General features: G+C 42.3%; 1 protein-coding gene across 50 annotated transcripts; it reads left to right on the plus strand.

Moving 5' to 3' along the window:
* Window positions 1-1447: 1447 nt before the first annotated feature.
* Window positions 1448-5921, plus strand: LOC108652774 (trehalase). 50 transcript variants are annotated; one of them, XM_089261178.1, is made up of 8 exons: window positions 1448-1612; window positions 1728-3189; window positions 3251-4397; window positions 4446-4466; window positions 4542-4721; window positions 4815-4871; window positions 4944-5045; window positions 5154-5920. In XM_089261178.1, exons 1-8 carry the CDS (start codon window positions 1554-1556, stop codon window positions 5888-5890), a joined length of 3765 nt encoding a protein of 1254 aa, XP_089117304.1. In that variant the 5' UTR covers window positions 1448-1553; the 3' UTR covers window positions 5891-5920. The 50 variants fall into 50 exon arrangements, with proteins under 50 accessions (XP_089117304.1, XP_089117318.1, XP_089117309.1 ...); XM_089261192.1 differs by having other exon boundaries at window positions 4608-4721; XM_089261183.1 differs by having other exon boundaries at window positions 3251-4379.
* The last annotated feature ends 10710 nt before the right edge of the window (window positions 5922-16631 follow it).

Consider the following 16631-nt stretch of genomic DNA (forward strand, 5'->3'; position numbering starts at 1 on the left):
TCACAAGAAAAATCGTCTTAGATCTTCTTCTTAGCTTCGTATGGATACGAATAGGATAATCAGAAGTATTGGCTCAGTTGAGCTTACATCACAGTGTGACCAATGGATATTTAGGCTAGATCTACTAATAGACCATATGGACTGTTGTCTAGGCATTCGAAATCTTAGAAATAAGAAATCTCTCCCTGAAAGCCAAGCCTCATTAGTACAACTACTTTACTGCCTTTTCCATTTTTTTTTTTTCCATAATATAATTCATATCTAGAACTATTTTAAGCGTCTTTAATACCTTTTTTCTCTCAGTGTAAATGCGTGAGTAAATAGCTTACATTCCTCAATTTTGAAGCCCGTGCATGACTTATAATTACAACTAGAGTCTTCTCTAAGATTTTCGTGCTCACCTGCCATACTTCACACTGCATTTCTCTCAGTGTATGTGCGTGTGTAAATGAGCTGCTTGCATTGCTCACTTTTGAAGCCTGTGCATTAATTATACACTGCATTTTATTGGCATCGGGCAAATGGCCGACGCAGTCGACGAGCCTTCCAGCCTTATCTCGCGCAAACACCAGCCTCGAATGTTAAAGTCGCAAAAGAAGAAGAAGAAGAAGAAGAAGAAGAAGAGGGGGAGAACGTGAAAATCAAATTGAATTTTTATTTTGCTAAGAAACTTTGCAGACAACTCGAATGCCGGACATGCCTAATTTGAATGCTCTTTGGCTTTGCCGGGTGCGGGAGGCGACGGGGGTTGGGTAAGTGAAAGTTTTTTGCCGGGCGAAGGTGGGGCTACCTTCGAAAATCGTTGCATTTGGTAAAAATTTATGAAGTGGAGCGCGTCTGATTTAAATTGTCCATTGGTCGTCGATTTCTTGCCATGGCATCGGCGCTGAAATCGAGTTTTCCTCTCGTTTTCCCAGGACTCTGAGACGCTGAGACGCTGAGGCCACTTGAAGCGCATTTTCTGCGCCATTTCAATTCTGTGTGTTTTCCCCTCTATTTCTCCGTTCGTTTCTGTCTTTTTCTTGCGTTTTGCCTTTCGCCTGGCAGTCGGCATGTTTGATAAATTGTCTGGAAATTACAAATGGACAAGAGGCCAATAGCTTTTAGGCAAACGCCTTTAGCGCCCGGAGGGGAGCTGGACGATGGTTTTGTGAACCAAAACATTTATGGTAATTTCGAATAAATGTGTATAGAGCAGGAGGCAGAAGGCAGGGACCAGGACCAGCGGGGACTGGGGCACATTTGTGTAGCAGATTTTAAGGCGCTTCCTGTCTATTTACGCTGATTTATGGCGGGGAGCATTGTTGACTCTTAATGGCAAATGTCGACAAATTTGTTTTAATGGTCAATATAATGGATGTTATGCCTGACTTTTGATTTATAGAAAATCCTAGCGAGCGTTTCGACTCTAGCTAGCAGGCCTACACACAAGTCTTTGCAATATATATCAAAACATTAGTATTGTTATTTTAGTTGCCTCATGCCGTAGTTGGGTTAAAACAGTTTGTCATTTCGCTTCGCAGGCTCCACACAAACAAAATTAATTTCTCAAAATGCCGAATGCTCGCAAATGCAATGAATGTGGGCAAACGCACGTCGCCGGTGCCAATGGGTGAGTACCAATTGAAGATCTGCTAATTGCAGTGCATAGAAAAAGAGAAGTTGCATAAAAAATTTCTATATATATATATATATATATATATATATATTCGTGTGTGTGTGTGCAGTGCCATCTATTGTGCTGGACCACTGTTGCGAGCGGTGCAGATGTCCAATTTGTATAAGGATAGCAAGTACTTTGTCGACATGACCTGTCGATATTCCCCAGAGCGTATCCTTGCCGACTACCAGCTGTTTAGCTCGTGCAAGAAGAACGAGACGTCGGTGAAGCATCTGACCAATTTCATGGACAATCACTTCGATCAGCCCGGCACCGAGCTGGAGTACTGGTGCCCGCCAGATTATCGCAGTGAGCCCAAATTCGTTGAGCAGATCAATGACCCGGCCCTGAAGAAGTTTGCCATGGACCTGAATCGCATTTGGAAGCAGCTCGGACGCACCATGAAGGACTGCGTGAGGACTAGTCCGGCCATGTACTCGCTTATGTATGTGCCGAATCCGTTCATTGTGCCCAGCGGAAGGTTCATCGAGTTCTACTACTGGGACACCTATTGGATTGTGCGCGGACTGCTGTTCAGCGGCATGTTCCAGACGGCGCGTGGCATGATTGATAATCTGCTGTATCTGGTGAAGCAGTATAAGATGGTGCCCGGCAGCAATCGCGTCTACTACTGGGGTCGCTCCCAGCCCCCGCTGCTGGTGCCGTTGGTCAAGGCCTACGTGGAGTTTACCAAGGATGAGCAATACGCCATCCAGAATCTGCCGGCGCTCGAACAGGAGATGGAGACCTTCCTGCAGGAGCACTCGGTTCAGGTCGAGGGCCGCACCATGTATCAATATCGCGACAAGTCGACGGGACCGCGACCCGAGGCGTATCGCGAGGACGAGGCGGTTGCCGCTAGCTTCAACTCCGCCGAGGAGAAGGAGGAAGCCTACTCGCACATAAAGGCTGCCTGCGAGTCCGGCCAGGCCTTCAGCTCGCGCTGGTTCGTCTCCTCCAGCGGCAACAACGTGGGCACCATGGCCAACATCAAGACCGGCTGGATAGTGCCCGTCGAACTGAACTGCATTCTGTTCCGCAACTGTAAAACGCTCGGCGAGTTCTTCACCCTGGCGGGCTGTGCCGACAAGGCGAAGCAATACCGGACCACAGCCTGCGGCCTGATCAAGGCCATCACGGCGGTGCTGTGGAATGAGGAGCGGGGCGTCTGGCTGGACTATGATCTAAAGAATAGAAAGCAGCGTGACTACTTCGCAGTGACGAACCTATCGCCGCTCTGGATGCACGCCTATCCCATAGCTGACACCGAAAAGATCTCCAACTCCGTAATGTGCTACATCGAGGAGAATAAGCTGGACTATTATCCGGGCGGTGTGCCGCACACGTTAAGCAACACTGGCCAATTGTGGGACTACCCGAATGTCTATCCACCCATGATGCTAATGCTGATCGACGGCCTCAACAATCTGGGCACGCCCGAGGCGACCGATATGGCGAACCGTTGGGTACAGCGCTGGGTCCTCTCCAACTACGAGGCCTACACTAAAACCAATTTCATGTTCGAAAAGGTAAGCTGATCATTGTGTGGAACGTCTAGAAATCTAACTTCTTTTTCCCCTGCTCTTTCAGTACAATTGCGAGGAATCCGGTATGGGCGTTGGCAGTCCGGACGGACAGAACCATACCGGCTATGGGTGGACAAACGGAGTTCTGATCGAACTGCTGGTCAGGTACGGCTGCCAGCTGACTTCAAACAGCGGCAACGACGGCGCTGACGACGACTGCAACTGCGGCAGCGATAACATGACATCGACCCTGCAGGACTGTCCCATAACGAGCGAGGCGTATTTGGAAAAGAAGGCGGCAGCAGATGCCGATGAGTACGCCCAGATGTGTGACGAACAGAATATGCAATATGACGAGTCTCAGATGTGCTGCGGGGAGGCAATGATGGTTCAAGATATCGCCAGCTTTGCCACAAGTGAGACTGGCCAATCGCCCACAGTCCATCAGAATCCTTACGATCAAAGAGGTTATCAACAACAGGCTAGACCATTTGACGATGACGTCCATTGTCCCTGTGGCTCCGATGATGCGCCAAATGCAGCAAACTACGATCAGAGTGGCAATTGCGGAATGTGCGGATTGGATGATGGTGATCTTCAGCCTGGCAATAGGCGATATTCTACTGATCCACAGTGTACAGTATGCTATCAGGAAGCTCAATCTCCCGCAGCTCAGCAATATGCTTCTGATCAGGCCTGTTCAGAGTGTGGTCAACCGATTCGATCTGGTCAAGGTGCTCAGGGTGCTAACTGTGGTCAAGGTGCTCAAGGTGGTCAAGGTGGTCAAGGCGGTCAGCAATATGCTGCTAACCAACCCTGTGGTCAAGCTGGTCAAGGTGGTCAGTATGGTGGTCAGTCACCTCGATCAGGTCAAGGTGCGCAGAGTAACTGTGGTCAAAGTGGTCAAGGAGGTCAAGGAGGTCAAGGTGGTCAAGGTGGTCAGCAATATGCTGCGAACCAACCCTGTGGTCAAGGTGGTCAATCGGGTCAATCTGGTGGTCAGTCACCTCGATCAGGTCAAGGTGCGCAGAGTAACTGTGGTCAAAGTGGTCAAGGAGGTCAAGGTGGTCAAGGAGGTCAAGGTGGTCAGCAATATGCTGCCAACCAACCCTGTGGTCAAGGTGGTCAATCGGGTCAATCTGGTGGTCAGTCACCTCGATCAGGTCAAGGTGCTAAAGCCAACTGTGGTCAAGGTGGCCAAGGAGGTCAAGGTGGACAAGGAGGTCAGCAATATGCTGGTAATCAACCTTGTGCTCAAGCTGGTCAAGGTGGTCAAGGAGGTCCAGGAGGTCAGCAGTATTCTGGTAATCAACCATGTGCTCAAGCTGGTCAGGGTGGTCAAGATGGTCAAGGAGGTCAGCAATATGGTGGTAATCAACCTTGTGCTCAAGGTGGTCAAGGAGGCCAAGGTAGTCCAGGAGGTCAGCAGTATTCTGGTAATCAGCCTTGTGGTCAAGGAGGTCAAGGTGGTCAAGGAGGTCAGCAATATGGTGGTAATCAACCTTGTGCTCAAGCTGGTCAAGGTGGTCAAGGAGGTAAAGGAAGTCCAGGAGGTCAACAGTATTCTGGTAATCAACCATGTGCTCAAGCTGGTCAAGGTGGTCAAGGAGGTCAAGGTAGTCCAGGAGGTCAACAGTATTCTGGTAATCAACCATGTGCTCAAGCTGGTCAAGGTGGTCAAGGAGGTCAGCAATATGGTGGTAATCCTTGTGCTCAAGCTGGTCAAGGTGGTCAAGGAGGTCAAGGTAGTCCAGGAGGTCAGCAGTATTCTGGTAATCAACCATGTGCTCAATCTGGTCAAGGTAGTCAAGGAGGTCAGCAGTATTCTGGTAATCAACCATGTGCTCAAGCTGGTCAAGGTGGTCAAGGAGGTCAGCAATATGGTGGTAATCCTTGTGCTCAAGCTGGTCAAGGTGGTCAAGGAGGTCAGCAATATGGTGGTAATCCTTGTGCTCAAGCTGGTCAAGGTGGTCAAGGAGGTCAAGGAACTCCGCAGTATTCTGCTAATCAGCCTTGTGCTCAAGCTGGTCAAGGTGGCCAGGGAGCTCAGCAGTATTCTGGTAATCAAGCTGGTCAAGGTGCCCAGGGTGGTCCCTGTGGTCAAGGCGGGGCTCAGGGCGGTCAGCCTCCTCAGACCGCGCGAAGTATTCGAGCAGCTCAAGGTGGTCTAGGTGGTCCATCCGCTTGCTCGACAGCTCAGCCACAGCAGGGACAGAAGCCACAGCAATACCAGCAGCAACAGCAACAGCAGCAATACCAACAGCAGCAGCAATACCAGCAAGGTCAATCCCAAGGCCAGTTGACCGACATCTGTTCATATTGTGAGGCGTGCCGAGCGAGAGCACTCGAGGAGCAGGCGTGCGCCAACGAACCCCAGCCGATTATGATCGAAATGAACGATGGAAATTGTTTATTGGAGTTAAGTCCATCCGAAGAGGAGGAAATGAAGGCCATGTGTCCGTGCGCCTCCAAGGATCTCAATGCTAAAGATGGCGAAGGCGGCGATTCAGATTGTGGCGATGAAGATGAATGTATGTGCCTTGCATCCCAGCCAAATCCCGTATCGGTGAACAAACTATTTCCACTTGCCGACGATATTGGATGCGCGAAACCATCGGAACCAATTTCAGAACAGGATTCGGGCTGTCCATGCGACAAGGCAGCCCGTGAGAAGAAAGAAAAAGAAAAAGAGGCACAAGAGTAGAGAGCAGCAGTAGAAGCATTTGACAGCATTCTTAGTTTAAAGCCATATTTAGTAAAGGAAAAAATATATAAAAAAATTATCAGTTGTGATGCATGCAAAATAAAAAAAAAAGAATAAATAAAAAATTAAAAAAATAAAAAATAAAATAAAATAAAAAAGAAATATAATTAAATAAAATAAAAGTTATAATAAAATAAATAAATATATAAAAATAATAAATAAATATATCAATAAAAATAATAAATAAATAAATGAGTAAAGACCAGCATTGGAAGAAGCATTTGGCAGCTAAGATTACAGCTAAAATTAGTAAATAAATAAATTATCAGTTATGATGCATGCAAAGCAAAAATAAAGTAAATAATAAAAATAAATATGCAAAAAAAAGTAACATTAAATTAGATAATTTCTTCCTTTACCAATCTTTATGTTCAAGTCAATATCTTTATGACTAACACACACACACTCATACAGATACACACACATACACACGTGCATGTGTGTGACATCTTGTAATGCTTGGCCAAGGACACATTTGTTGAAAAGCGAAAGTCTCGTTTGACACAATTGCCACACAACACCCCCAAAATGTGTGTGTGTGTGTGTGTGTGTGTGTATTTTCGGTTTGTCTGTCAGCTGTGTGGGAGTGAGCTCATGCTCATGATATTTGCGAACAAATCGTTTATGTGCCATCGCTCTGCCCCGCCCCCCATCGCAATGCGTGCCACATTACAACATTTGCTGGCTGTATGAGTTTTCCGCCTTCCCCTGCTCCTGCTGCTGCTGATGCTGCTGATGCTGCTGCTGCGACTGCTGCTCCCTCTGCCCCACACAGTTACGTTGATGCGATTGTAGTGCTCTGATATTATTGAAATGCCATTTTGATTGGCTTTGATGTTTGGGCAAAAGTAACGATTTCATGTTGCTAAATGTTTTATGGCCCAACACACTGGTCGATGCTCTGATGTGATTAAGCGATAAGTAGTCAGCCATGAAACATGTGGCAATGGTTCGACTCCGGCTCCTGCTGCTGCTGCTGCTGTTGCTCCCCTCTTACATTGCCAATGTCAATGCCGCCATGTAGCTATGCAGTCAGGCAGTCGGGCAGCCAGCTGCATATGCACACATAGTTGGGAGTTTTTGCTGTTTAAATATATAAATTTCATATATTGGCGCTAATTTGATTGAATTTTCCAATTGAGCGACACAGCGCAGGAAAATGTAAGCCTTTATGCCAGTGCGCTTCTTATCCAATTATATGTATGTGCACTCTCTCGCTCTCTCTCTCTCTCTTTCTCTCTCTGTATATATGTATATCTGCCCCTGCCTCTGCCTCCTTCACTGCTGGCTATTTGTCAGCGAGTGTGTCAACAGCTTCAGAGTCGTCATTGTGGCGCTGCTTGAAATCGAAACCTTAACCCAAGCCACGTAACCAAGAACCCAAACCAAAATGAAGATATGGGCAGCAGGAGCAGGAGCAGGAGCAGCAGCAGCAGCTGAAAAGTAACCGCAGCTGAAATGATAAACGTACAAACTGCGCACTTGATGATGAAGAATGTGCACATCATTTCATGCACGGCATGACTGCATATGGCACTCGGAGAAAGCCAGAAGATACTTATACACACAGACAAACACACATACATATGTATACACTGCACATATACTCAGTAGCGCAGACAACGGGGAGGCAGAGAGCTTAGCTATAAACTAGCTAAATACTAAGGATTAGCTATGTGAGCAAAATAATTTTATTTGCTGACCTAACATTTGTAGTAGCTTAAATTAATATTTTTTATCTTTTCTATGCTGCATTTAATTTATTATACATACATATATATTGTTTATTAAATATTTAATGCGATGTTTTCTTTTTTTATATTTAAAATAATAAAATAATATTCAACATTTGTTTAAATAATTTTTTTATGCATTGATGACTTGGATATTTACATAAAAATAAATAAATAAATAAAATGTATTTAATGTATAATGTATAGGCAATATGTATTTAATATAATTTTTTTATTTTTACTATTAAATATAAAAAAAAGTCCTTTTATTGATTATAAATTTTAAATAAAAAAAAAAAAAATAATAAAAAAATTATTAAAAATTTTACTTAGCTTTAATTATTATTTTTGATCAATTTTATTTTTATTCGGTTGATTATATATTTTTTGATTTCTTATTAAAAGGTACCATGCTATATGGTCAATTAAAAATATAAATATTATTAAGTGCTACATCGTAAAATCATAAAACAAAAGTAAAATTTGCAGATGTTTTTTTTTTTCAAATAAGAAATAGTTAATAAACTATTCAACTAAAAAAACCTTCTTCAAGCTCAGCTGAAAGTGAAATCGAAATTGTCTACCTTAAGCTACGCCTCTGTGCGAAAGCAAGATTCAAATGAAAGAAAATGCTGTGGAGAGCTCATCAGTGTCGAGTTGACGTCGTCGTTGTTGTTGTTGTTGTTGTTGCTGCTGCTGTCAACGGATATTCACAGTGGATTATGCATAGTTTTAAGGCACCGCAGCACTTGCCATGCTGAAAACAAGGCAAACTAACGAGCTGAGAGAGCGAGAGAGCGGGAGAGAGAGAGTGAGCGAGTGAGGCCGAGAGCGGGCTTTGGACATGGCTGCGTTTCTAATTAGTGAAGCGCTGGGATCATTTGCATCTTATTGACTAAATTAAGTGGCTCAGTGCGAAAGTTTTGCGACTGCGACTGCGAAGAAACTGAAAGCAAATGAATTGAAATGAAATACGCTTTTTGCTGCAAATAAATACGCTCTGACGTTGGCAGCAAAATTGAAAATTGAGAATTTGCATTTGCCAGCAGCCAGCAGCTTCCAAATGTTTCAATTACTTGCACAGAGACAGACAGACGAACGGAGAGACAGCCGGACAGACGAACGGAGAGACAGGCGAACAGACGGACGTATAAATAAAATCATGATAAAGGCAACAAAAGCAACAACTGCAACAAATCTGTCATATGTCAAACTTTGCCATATTTAATTTCCTCTTTGCAAAATTAGTTTTCAGCCAAATTTTTCAGCACATTTTTCGTGTTGTTCGAAGCACACAAACACACACACACACACACGCATGTATGCTATATACGAATACATTTATATCATTCCTATTTTTTTGTGTATTTTTTTTTTTTTTTATTCTCGTTTGGGCGCGCAGCTGCAATAATTCATGTTCAGAAACTACAAATTGAGTCATAAACAACTTTTGATTTCGCATATACGGCATGCGGCATGTCGTCTGCCCAACTTGAGCCCCCCAGCCCCATTTCGGTTGCGCTGCAAACGAGCAGCATTTTTTGCTGCATACTTTTCAGGGCGAAGGGGTGTTGCCTGGCTTGACTCATGTTATAGGGCCGGAAGCAGAGCTCGTGTTTGGTGTGCTTATTTTAGTTAACCTTTTTATACTGAATCATTAAAGTGAAGTGAGTATATTGGCTTGAGTATATTGTATATGTATATGAGTATATTGTCTTAAGGTATTATATTGTATTAATCTTACGCCTTACCGTCTATTCTACCTTTGGTATTTGGCAATTGGACTAAAACTGTGTTTCCCCATTTTATTTACAGTACTAGAGCGAGACACTAATGTTGCCATAGTCTACTAATTTTCCCCAATATATTATTATATATACCTATTGAGGGCGTGGCACATCAGAAAATAGACTTAGCAGCCTGCATGGGTATTGTGTAGTCGATAATGCCCGACTGCAATGCTCATACTTGTTTAGCTATGTCTGTGTATGTTGCTCTCTCATTCTCTCTCTCTCTCTCTCTCTCTCTCTCTCTCTCTCTCTCTCTGTATGTGCTCTCATTAAAATCAAAAGCGTATAAAAACCGCTTATTTCATAATTTAGCAGCCGCAATTTTAGTTGTGGTTAAGTGTGCAAGCAAATAAAATTAAAATAAGTTCACTTTTATATATATATTTTTTTTTTATTTTTTGTTTTATATTTTCATGTGAAATAACTTTTAAAATCGTTTAAAAAGGTATGCAAACAATGTAATGCCTGTTGGCTGCCTGACTGGTTGGCCAACTGTCTGGCTTACTTATGTATTTTATTCTTTATGATTTATTTCGGAATACTCTCTGGTTTTCTTTTTTTGTTTTTTTTTTTTTTCGGGCAGCCAGACACACAGCCGAAACCAGGGCCTGCACCCAGGCTGAGGGCAGCTCACCCAAAAAGCTTGCCGCTTAATTTCATTAAACATTTATGAAATAAAGGCACAAGCTGCTGGCGTATTAAAATTTGATAGTGTGCGGTGGTCTGTCGCTGTGTATGCGTGTGTGTGTGTGTGTGTGTGTGCTGGCTGCTACGTATGCGTCATTGTTAATATTGTGCTGCGGTTTAACGCCAAAAGTCACCAATAGCTATATTTTATACACTAATGAGAGTCCTTAAGCCAAATGAGTCTGTGAGCTGACTCGGCTGATGAGCTGATGGAATTTGGCTTGAAATGCAATTAAAGCTGATAGAGAAGCTTGCCTGCCTAGCCAAACTGAGAGATAGAGCAGTCGGCAGTCGTTTTACATATTTTTTTATAATTTTCCGCACATCATTTGTATGCAGACAGAGTATTTATAATTCTGCATGGCCGTGCTTAATGTTCGCCTTCTTTTTTTCTTGCTTTTTTATTACGTTTGTTTGTCGCTGTTTCTTGGCGCTTTTATTGTCTTTTGCAGTTTCAGCTGTGTGCACTTTATTTGATGGACTTGTTTATGAGCAATTTCCATTTTCATTTGTTGCCTGCACCTTGCGAATGGCAATTTTTGTGTGATTTTTATTAATGTTTATTGCGCGAGCGAGCGTTTAATTTGTCCAGAAGCAGGAAGCGAATGTCGATGTCCTGCCAAGCCAAGCCAAACGAAGCCCGGCCCAGCCAAGCCATGGCCATGAAATGCAATTGCAATGCAATTGCAACTTGAGTTGAGTGAGAGGACATGGCCAGCCGGTTGGAAATGCAATTTTGCAAATGCGTAACGCGTATTGCCAAGTGCGTTGTGATTGAGCCAAGTCGCTGGCTGGCAGCCCAAGGAGCACGCATTTTTGGCCAAATTGCATTTTTAATATCATTTGCCGTAGCAGAGGGACGGCCTGGAAGGGTGGCTAGCAGGTGGCAGCTGGCGAGGGGTGGGTGGGCGCTGCGCATAATGAATGTGGCGCTTGCAAACAATTATTTTTATATGAATTGCAACGTTAACCGTAACCGTTCGCAGCGCCGACGGACAGCACACTGCGCTGGCTCGGCAGACAGAAAGATGCCGCCATTTTGTGCTGTCACTAACGGTAACGGTAAGTAAGGGAGACGGTAAAGGCAACGTTAACTGTTGCCGGCAAATGAAAAGTGCGCGCATATTACATACTTCAGCGAACTTACAAGACATTTTGGCATTCTGCAATATTCATAACAGGCTGCGCAGTGCATAAGTAAGCTCGCGCCACCAATTCACCTGCGATTCGCGGCAGCTACTGCATTCGGGCGACCATTAAAAGCGCCACTACAAAACTCATATTTATTGCCATGCATTAGGTAAGGCTGGTATATTAAAGCGGACTATAACAATTATAACAAATTGTGGCAGCAGAAGAGATGTAAAAGCAGGCAGATATTATGTCTTAGGTCTGTGAGGAATTGTTGTACATGGGGGTGAAAATATGAGTTCTTTTTATTGAATTTCGTTCCGAGAATCGTTCAGAAAAGAGCTATTATTATATTAAGGCATTCGTCTAACAAGTTGCTGATATTTGAAATTTTATTAAATAAATATCATATATTATATATAAAGTTTGGTTTAAATATTATTAATTTGTATAAGCTTTAATAAGCTGCTTGACTTAATTACTGCCAACTTCTGTATCAACACAATTCATTTAAAAAATTGTAAATATTTCCATGTTATATTAATTTTGATTGCTCTTTTAAGCTTACACCTTAAACCCACTGGAAATGGGAAATCAGTGCATAATGATTTTGTTTATTTTTCATTTATATATTTTTAGTTTTATTTAAATATTTTTTTATTAATTATTTATTAATTAATTAATTAATTATTTATTACTATATTTTTATTTATTATTCTTTTATTTATTTTTTTATTCTTATTTTGAATATTTATTTATAAATATTCCCATATTGTATACAGTTTTCTTTTCACTTTTATTTATTTTATTATTTTCTATTCTTTTATTTTATTTTTAAAACTATTTTAAATTTAAAAAATATATTTTTTATTCATACATATACATATATATATATTATATAAATACATATATATATTTATTTCTTCAATATTTTCATTTATTCACATCATATTTCAAACTAAATTCATTCATTTTTCATCTACATCTCAATTTAAATGTTGTTAAAAAAAATTGTATGACAATTCCCTTTACATCTCGATTTCAACTGTATCAAAATAATATTCCTGCTATTTCTTTTATCTCCCAATTTCTTTCTTATATTGCATCCATTTCGCAATCTATAAATGCCTTGCCCACAATCAAAACTTGGTTCACTCTCTCGCTGGCTCTCATTAGATTAGAGTTGATTGTAATCTGCGCCTTGCTATGCCTCCACGCCAGCCCCGCCCGCGCTTGGTACCACCCTGGTGCCGCCCCTGCCCTGGGGCACTGCAAATGCTGACATCTGTGACAGAACCTTTCCTTGCAGGGGCGGGCGGGGGTGTCGCATTGATTGTTTTTGCCACTGGTAATTTGAAACTTTAAAATATTTATGATTTATGTAACGTTGAGCGTTAGTTGGGTCTACGTTTACCCTCGCCAGCAGCAAATCACAGCCAACCCCTGTCTGTCAGGCTTCAGCTGGAGCTGAGGGGCTGGAAATTTTTCATTATGAAGCTATGCAGACTAAGAACTCCGTCTAATGGAGTCCAACGAAGGCGTGGCTGGCGTCATTTTGCATGCACTAGTGTGAGCGGGGGCCGCGACAAGCGACACAAATATTTGGCACGTGCTGGGCAGGAGGCGGGACGTTGGGACGTTGGGGCGACAGGGCAAAGCTGCCGAATTGAGTTGTCAGTTGTGCGAAAAGTTACGTTTTATGAGGGTTGGCAGTTCAAGGGGGCGGGCGAAAGTTGCGAAACTTGCATTAAATATTAATAAAAATGTTGCCAAAGGGAGTTGCAGGTGAGTTAAGAACATGTGTGTGTGTGTGTGTGTGTGTGAGGCTGTGCGTATAATCCCACGACGTGGACGTGCTTAATAAATAAGCAGACGCGAAAAATAACCAAGTTCTTCGTACTCTCTCTCCTCTCTTAGTTTATTTCCCGATATGAGGACATTTGATTTGTCAAAGTATTTTGTTGTTCTTCCAGTTCGACAGTTGTATTGATACGAGTGTAAAGGGGTTGGTTGCATTGCCGCCCTCCAGCTGGGCATAACAACCCCCTCGAGTTCGAGTTGAAATGACATCGAAAATATCTCACTAACAATTTATTATCAACCACTTAGGATCAGAATAAGCGATAGTCCATTGAGGCTTATTACATTCTCTAAAAACGAAATACCGAACACGACACTCGACTTTCAGTTTTTCAGTTTCTATTCCAAGCGCCCCTGCTCCACCGCCCCGCCGCCCCGCCCACTCGCGATTTATGACAAGTGCAACAGTGCTGACAACAACAACAACAGCAACGAAAAAATCAACCCTTGGCAGCGGCTTTTGGTGTAGAAATTTTTATAGACCGTCAGAATGATATATGCATGCCAATATTATGACAACAACAGCAACGGCAGCGGCAGCGGCAACGGCAACGGCAGCGGCAATGGCAATGGCAATGGCAACTACGACGGGCTGGCAACTGTTGAAATATGCCGCAGGGCTGACAGACCCACAAAACCCACAATAAACACAGTGAAAGAGAGAGAGAAAGAGAGCAAACGAAAAAAAAATGAAAAGCAAATCAGCAGCAATAACAACAACAACAACAACAAATAGCAACTAAAAAGACGATGGGCGTAAAGTTACGCGCGCATATGTAAGTGTCTGACTTCCGTTTCCGCTTGATATGCGACGCTCTTGTTGTTGTTGTTGTTGTTGTTGCTGCTACGAGGGGAGGATTTGTTGTGTTGTTGTGCGGATAGAGGGGGGCGGGGCTGCTGACTGGGGCTATTACATTTTACTTTTCATATTTGCCAGGAATAACCGTGAAATTGTTTTTCTAGTCTATGTGCCAGAGTGTGTGTGTGTGTGTGTGTGTGTGCGTGGTGTGTGTGTGCCAACTACCCCTTTTGTCAATTCCGAGTACGGCTTGTCTAGCTATGTGGGCGAGCATGTGGAGCACTTGAAACTTTCATCTGCGCCGCCCGAGGGCACGCACTGATAGACGACGATATGGGGTGTGAGTGGCTAGCGGTAAATGCTATTTAAATATATAAATTTTAATAAGCTCTCGACCTTTGTTTTCTGCGCCGCACACCCACACACACACGCACACTTACACACACACAAAGAAGCATCTCGTTTGGGTGCTGCAGGTACAGTGAATCAGCGATATGTTGAAACGCATTATGATGAATGACAATTGGGTAAATGTTCACTGATGAAAGATGATTGTAAATTGTTGTGGTATAGCTGTTTAGTTTTTGTTTATATATATGAGTGTATAGCATAAATGATGTATATAAATAATATAAATAATATCTATCATTTTTATTTTGTGAAGAATATTACAATTAAAATTGTTGTTTTATATATCATTCATTTCATTTCTTCATTTATATATTATTACTTAATAATACAAAAAGATATCAGGCAAGCATTATTAATTTGATCAAGATTATATTTTATTATATGTTAATTATTATATTATTATTATTATGCTTTTATTTATTTATTTATATTTTTTGTTATTAATTAATATGTGTTAATTTTTATTTTATTTACACATGTTAATGTACTAGTTTTTCGAATAGATTTTATTTTATTTTTTAAATAACTTAAAACGAATTTATTTTCACTATATTAAAATAATATTAAATAATAATAATATACAAAAAAGAAATATTTGTATTTTTCTCTATAGTAAATAAATTATATACATAAATAAACCCACGCTTAGATTAAATCCTGAAGAAATTTTGTTAATATTTTTTTATATATTTCTCGATTTATTTCCATAACCTAACTTTTTGCTAATGTTTTGTATACATTTCTCTATTTTTATATTCCTCTTCTGCATTTAAATAGATAAAATTGCACTTCCACCAGAATCCACTGTAATGAAGGCGCAAAGAAATATTGAATTCCATGCAAATGAGTGGGGCTGATGGGGCGAGTGTAGGTGGTTTAGCTCGGTGTGGCCAGCTGGCAGCAGTGGTGCAGTGAAGCAAAAAATCAAAATACAAATCTCGTCTTTCATATACAATTAAACTCAATTAAATCCGCATATTTAAGCTGCAAATTGCAGTGGCGCCCGCTATGGCCCGGCCAACACTCTGTGGGTCTAAGCCTGAATTCCCTGGAGTAAGTGCATTGGCAGATAAACAAGGGTAAGACTCTAAAGCTGGCCAAGTTACGACAAAGCCAGCGAACTTGAACCGCAATTTTTTTGGCAATGCCCGCACTAAGACATTACGTTTTTCCTTTTATTTTTGCTTTTTGGCTACTTTTGCTACCGCAACCCTCATGAATATGTAAGCAAGTCGTCGCCGGCGCAGCGCCGTGGCGGCAAACGGGGGTTGACGGTCCTGGGGTCTGGACCGCATCGAGGTGGAGTGAAAGCCACAAAGCGCACAGGTAACATGGCAAAGGCAGCGCCTGTGCAACAACAGACAAACATCAATAAACAAGAACCGTCGCGTAAATAATGCAACAGCAGAGGGTAGTAGACTGGGCCCAGTTGTCTCACGACTTGACTTGCCCACGAGGCACGCACGGCGCAACATCAAAAGCAGACGACACGGCAGATAGAGTTGGTCCTCTGTTTAGGGTATACGTGCCACCAGACAGTCGCTTAACCAGACAGACAGACAGACAGCTAGACTTTTCCCTTGTGCATTAACAGCCCTATATACATACATCTATCTATCTCTCTTTCACTGTCTCTTTCTATATTTGGGATATACTTATGTATAGACACATTTAAGTAGTTCCGACTGCAATTGTCTTTGTAGCTCATGCATTTTACATTTTTAATAGATTGCCTCGAATTAATAACACGCACAGCAGGAGGGTGTTCCTGCAGTTGGCCGGGATATTTAGTTTACTCAATGCGAGTCTCGTTCTGGTACTCTGGGGATGCATAACGCACCGTGGTTTACGGTACAACGCGTGCCATTATCCCGAATGGGGCACAAAATCAAATCACTGGCCGACGAGTGCCGAGTGCGGCGGCCGTGCGTGCAATTAGCTAAAATGCCGGCGTTACCAGGCTAAATCTACGGCCATTTCAATTTGCGGGTCAGACAAACTTTGCCAAGCATCAACGGCTACAACAACAACAACAGCAACAGAGCAACAACAGCAAAGATGCTGCTGCAACTGCCAAAAAAGTTTGCAGTGCCAAAAGAGCAACAAAAGCAACAACTGCAAAGTGCGGACAGCTCGCCGAAAAGAGGAAGAAAAAAACCGAAAGTATAAAGAATAATAAAAACGAGAAAGCTTCTAGAGTCGAATAGTTAATACTCTGCTCTGACAACATAGTTAAATATATAACTAGTTAAGATTGATTTAAATGTGCA

The sequence above is a fragment of the Drosophila navojoa genome, chromosome 5 (assembly GCF_054131105.1).
Source record: "Drosophila navojoa isolate 15081-1374.11 chromosome 5, UAZ_NAV_1.0, whole genome shotgun sequence".
Lineage (NCBI taxonomy): Eukaryota > Metazoa > Arthropoda > Insecta > Diptera > Drosophilidae > Drosophila > Drosophila navojoa.

Coding starts and splice junctions, on each gene's coding strand:
- LOC108652774 (XM_089261165.1), top strand. CDS start 1,554: ATGCCGAATGCTCGCAAATGCAATGAATGTGGGCAAACGCACGTCGCC. Junction 3,190..3,250: donor CCAATTTCATGTTCGAAAAG/GTAAGCTGATCA, acceptor CTGCTCTTTCAG/TACAATTGCGAGGAATCCGG. Junction 4,722..4,814: donor TGGTCAAGGTGGTCAAGGAG/GTAAAGGAAGTC, acceptor GTAGTCCAGGAG/GTCAACAGTATTCTGGTAAT.